Source organism: Penaeus vannamei, chromosome 10 (genome assembly GCF_042767895.1).
Source record: "Penaeus vannamei isolate JL-2024 chromosome 10, ASM4276789v1, whole genome shotgun sequence".
In the NCBI taxonomy this organism is placed as follows: Eukaryota; Metazoa; Arthropoda; class Malacostraca; order Decapoda; family Penaeidae; genus Penaeus; species Penaeus vannamei.
The window spans coordinates 13,136,442-13,141,441 of record NC_091558.1 but is presented as its reverse complement, the minus strand read 5'-3'; the positions used below and the strand labels follow the sequence as shown (position 1 = coordinate 13,141,441).

Below are 5,000 nucleotides of genomic sequence, written 5' to 3'. Positions count from 1 at the left end.
ACTATTTTCCTTGTACTATATGCATATCTCTATGGAAGTACTGGTATGCTAACATCAGCATGCTGGGGTCAAATATGAGACTGAAGATAACTAGCCATCCATCCTCAGGAGTCTTTGAATAAAGTAGAGATTAAGCTTAAAAATCACCAAAGTAGAATATACTGGGCCTCTAAAAGACGTAACCCCACTTTAACATCATAAACACAAATATCAAAAGTGCCATACACTGAAATCAATACCAAAAGTTTCGAACTCCACGTTATGCGACCAATATTAAATATCAGTACCACAAGATACCTCAAGAGGCCAATGCCCAGGTTCATGAACTTAGGTGGGCGTGGTATATTGACAGTATCGAGTTTGTTTGTTTATACATGCTCACGGTTAAATCAAAATCTAGAAGGAGTCAATACTTACTGTTTTCTGTTTCTTGCAGTCGATTGTTGACATAGTATCTTTTGAAATAACTGATGATCTTTCCCTGTACTGCAGCTTATTATTCGCCACGTCGTTAATGGACGGTTGAAATTTTATTTTGTGGTAGTATCCAATACCATCGATGTCAAAATCTAGGCATTTGAAGTGTTTGAATCTTCAAAATAAAAGGTTCAGACTCTGCTGGCGGTATTTCTTTTCGTATCTATGCATGTAAACAAACCTTTCATTCAGTAGAAATGCAGCTAGAAATTGGTGAGTATTTACATACATTATAGTGGATATATTATGACCTTAACCATCCAAGTTGTTTTAACTGGCTCCTACGAGGAAGATTATAAAATTTTACTTTTATTTTAGGTAGAAAACAAGACACTTGCGTTCTAACTAAACAAATGAATGTCGTTTTTATAAGGATCAATGGCGTTCTACAACATTTCCGTGAATGATAAACGTACTGATAATACAGAAAGGAAGAAAAGATAGTTGGAAGCATTATGAAAATAACACTACTAATACTTCATGTCTTTATCCTATGATAGATTACAAGTTGTTAACATTACAAAAAATGGATTCACACTATGCGAACGCTCCCCATTTGTAAACATTAGGTAACTCATGTTATCTCGGCCACAGTGTTACATATCCCCCTCGAAATGTTCAGAGTTTGCCGAATAGCTGGAGTTTTGTGCAGAGACCTAAAGACAAATAAGATATGTGATTTCCTATGCCGTGTCCAGTATGTAGGGAACAGAGTGAGTGTAAATAACGCCAATGTATTATACAGGACTCTGACCTACCGTCATTGTAATAATACCCCGAACCACCTCAGGATACTCTCCCGAAGTGGGAGTCAGCCTTTAACATTGTCACCTCCTAAAGTATTGTTCACCCAAGCATACTTGACGAGGGGGATCCATCAGAGTCAAAAAGTCTTCAATAATGGCTTTAGCAGTAAGCCCATGAGTCAAGGTACAAAATCGACGTTATACTACATTGCCGCTGTGGGTGTTTTAGCACTTGGTCTGAGTTACGCTGCAGTTCCACTCTACCGAATATTTTGTCAGGTTAGTGATCAGGGTCTTAAATGGATCCCAAGCATATTGTATTTATGACTGACTAGATGTTGATTACATAATCACTTCAGCTTCATATCTTCATATAGATTACACAGAATTCTCATTTTTTAAAATAATATTTTGGTTTTCAGGAGTTTCTGTCTGATTGAAGAGTTCATGATTAATAGTGTGATGAATTTTCAGGGAAAGTCTCTACAGATAGACCAGACTGTAGAGTATTTTTGTTGCACGGGAATATTAAATTTTTTATGTGTGGAAAATATCATTTTTTTTGCATTGCGCAGACAGATAGTTTTTTTGCATTGCGCGGACAGATAGTGAAACAAGTTCACGGAAAGGTCAAAAGAATTTTATGTGTGGAAGATGATTTAGAAAAGAACTAAGCATGCACGAACAGTTGCCCGAGACCTATAGAATTTGACTAAATAATTTTTGCATGGGGAACACGTTCCCTGTGCAAACTGTACAGTCTAGCAGATAGATATGAATTTTTATATTTATTTAGTTTTACACATACTATAATTGATGACATTAGTGCTTAGCTTAAAGTTATGACTGATGGTGTGAAGAGCAGTTGGCTGCTTTTAAGTGAAAGGGTTTCAAGTGTAGGCCTATAATTGGTTTGTTGTTTGATGAACGTAATGTTTAATTCCTATTTTCCTCTATTTAGAATCAGGAGTGAGGAATAGAGGTAAACAAGTCAAAGTTTTTAGTGTTATTTGATAAAGGATTCTTGATTAGAAAGTTTACAAAATTGTACAGATGATGACAAATATCTTTCTTAAAAATGTGCTGAACAATAATGAATAATAATAATGATGATAGTAAAAACAACAATAGCAATAATGATGATAATAATAACAATGTTGAGAATAATTTTAATAAAATAATAATAATAATAATAATAATAATAATAATAATAATAATAATAATAATGTTGATGATCGATAAAAATGATTATATTAATGATAATAATCATATGTATTTAACATTCACTTGAGTGACACTGTGTCACCAGTATTGACATACTGAAGAAAGAGTTGTTGCAGAAATCAGCCAGCCTGCAATGTATGTATGCTGTTTATTTGACAGATAAGGGTGATATCTGCTTCATGGAAGGTAGAGTATCATAAAAAGTGAAGTCAGTCATGGAAAATGTTATCAGTGACAGTTTCCTCTTTCAGGAACTCTTAGCAGACCTTCATGGGTTTGATTGATCTTAACAGAGGTGTTAATACAGTAATAAAAAGAAATCCATTTTACAGGCATACAGCTATGGAGGGACCACCCAGCAAGGTCATGATGCTGAAAAGGTTGAATCCATGCAGAAAAGAGAGGATCGTATTCTTAGAATTCGCTTTAATGCAGACACAGCAGCTTCTATGACATGGAATTTTAAACCACAGCAGAGCGAAATAAAGGTATTTAACTTAATGTAAATTATTTTACTTATACTGAAAACTGTTGAAAAAGTAACAATGAAAAAGAGACCTCAGAGTTGATATAACTATTTTGCTATATATACCTACTTTTCCTTTCTGAAAACAGGTTGCTCCAGGGGAGACAGCTTTAGCTTTCTACACTGCAAGAAATCCTACAGATCGTCCAGTTATTGGTGTCTCCACTTACAATGTTATTCCATTTGATGCTGGTCTTTACTTTAATAAAATACAATGCTTCTGCTTTGAAGAGCAGTTACTCAACCCCCATGAAGAGGTTAGTGAACGTAAACTTACAGTTACCTTTGATAAGGGTGCATGAATCATGAATCTCATAGTTCATAGCTTTATGTGTTTATTTGTCAAGAGGAATCTACAAATCTAACTAGAATTGTTCAGCAAAACTTTCTTCAGTTTTGAATATTATAGAGTTATAAATAAAGTAAAGTGCTATTCAATATATTGTCACTGATGTTATTGTTAAAGACTGTAATCTTATGTTTTTCTTTTTCATTTTGATACTAGCGAGACTCATTAGTGATGATACTTTATGAAAAGTATATTTGCTATGTAAAATAGTTATTTAGAATAGACTGCAGCAGCATTAGGACAGTCAGTTATTTTCATGTATATTATCAAGCTCTACCTTGAGTAATTTTTCATATGGAAGTGAAAATGATAAATTTTTGTACATAAATGGCAGTAAATGAAGAAAATTGTTGATGCATTGCAGTTTCACAGATATTATTACAGATTCCTTTTTGCAAAGGATTTTGTTGTTAATTTTAACATCAAAGCGTTGCCAGTTCTTTTTGTTCCCTTGTTACATTTGTCACTGTGATACCCTTTCTATAAGTTCTGAAAATCCAGTTAAAAAAATTCTCAAAAGTAAAAAAGAAAAGAAAAAAAATATTGCACTTCTTGAATCCAGTAGCCTTTTAGATTAAATCATGAAATTATTAGTTTACAATAGGGAGAATAACTTGACTTTTACTTATTACCAGATACTAGTTCATAACTTGTTGCAAAGAGAAATGTCATATATAGAATTTTTTACCTCTTATGCACTGGCCAGTGTACGATTCATACCAAATGCCACCCTCAAGTATTTCTCACTGCAGGGTCTACTAGGCTCTGTTGTCCTTAGCAAAAAATAGGGCATGTAAACCTGATAATATTCACACAAATTTATTTTAAAATATGCCTAACAACAGTGATTAGTGTAATCCTTCTAGTTATTGATCTGCTGCCTTGTTATCTACTATTACTAGCCATTGAGATATTTAATGTCTGGTTTCACTAGCTTTAGCTAACTGGAACCAGACAACTTGTTGGGGATTATCATGCTTTTGGCCAGGCCTGGTAATATTTTTTGAGAGGCGATGGGAATCTATATTGCAAAATCTGCAAACTATGTTTATGAAATTGTAATATCACTAAAAATGTAATTTTACTGTCATTTAATTTCTTCAATCATTTTTTAAAACCCCTTCTGACTCTGTTCATTCTGAAGTCAAGAACTACTGTAATATTTTTCTCATTTCTTAGCTTGTTCTCAAACTCATATGGCTTTAGCCACCATTTCCATTTCATAATTGCATCCTTTCACCATTCCAGGGGGATAATCCATCTATTTATGGAATACTCCTCCCACATATGGTTTTTAAGCTGGATCACTCTTCAGCATGGTCAATCTAATGCTTATTGTATTATGAGTAATCTAGCTATCACTTACAGACCTAACTCTCCAGTTCTCTGTGAGAAAGTGGCCCCTCCCTCACTCTTTATGTCAGTATTTCTTCAGTTCTTGTTTAAACAAACTTGTAGGTTGTGTACCTAGCCCTTTTTATCAGCCATTTGTCTTTCTTGCATAATCTTTCCTCCTTCATTGAGTATGTCTATTTTTCAAAGGAAAATGTTTTGGATTTGGCAAAAACATGTATTCCAAATGCAGAATACTTACAAGTTTATTGAGTGTAAATGTATACTTTTGCTTTTCAGGTACACATGCCTGTGTTCTTCTACATAGACCCAGAGTTTGCAGATG

At 33.9% G+C, this 5,000-nt stretch overlaps 2 protein-coding genes across 3 annotated transcripts in view; one reads left to right on the top strand and one right to left on the bottom strand.

Moving 5' to 3' along the window:
* Papss (PAPS synthetase) overlaps positions 1 to 1,004 on the bottom strand; it is a 52,463-nt gene extending 51,459 nt beyond the window's left edge. Inside the window, exon 1 of one of the 2 annotated variants that reach the window (XM_027351881.2) lies at positions 418 to 1,004. In XM_027351881.2, the coding sequence (XP_027207682.1) occupies positions 418 to 450 (33 nt within the window). In that variant the 5' untranslated portion in view covers positions 451 to 1,004. The remainder of the gene's footprint in view (positions 1 to 417) is intronic. The other variant, XM_027351882.2, reaches the window with a different exon arrangement.
* The window catches only part of Cox11 (Cytochrome c oxidase copper chaperone COX11), a 5,013-nt gene continuing 966 nt past the window's right edge, over positions 954 to 5,000 (top strand). The window contains exons 1-4 of the mRNA XM_027351885.2: positions 954 to 1,502; positions 2,780 to 2,935; positions 3,063 to 3,230; positions 4,955 to 5,000. The exon at positions 4,955 to 5,000 is cut by the window's right edge and continues 966 nt beyond it. Coding sequence (XP_027207686.2) covers positions 1,092 to 1,502; positions 2,780 to 2,935; positions 3,063 to 3,230; positions 4,955 to 5,000 — 781 coding nt within the window. The 5' untranslated portion in view covers positions 954 to 1,091. The remainder of the gene's footprint in view (positions 1,503 to 2,779; positions 2,936 to 3,062; positions 3,231 to 4,954) is intronic.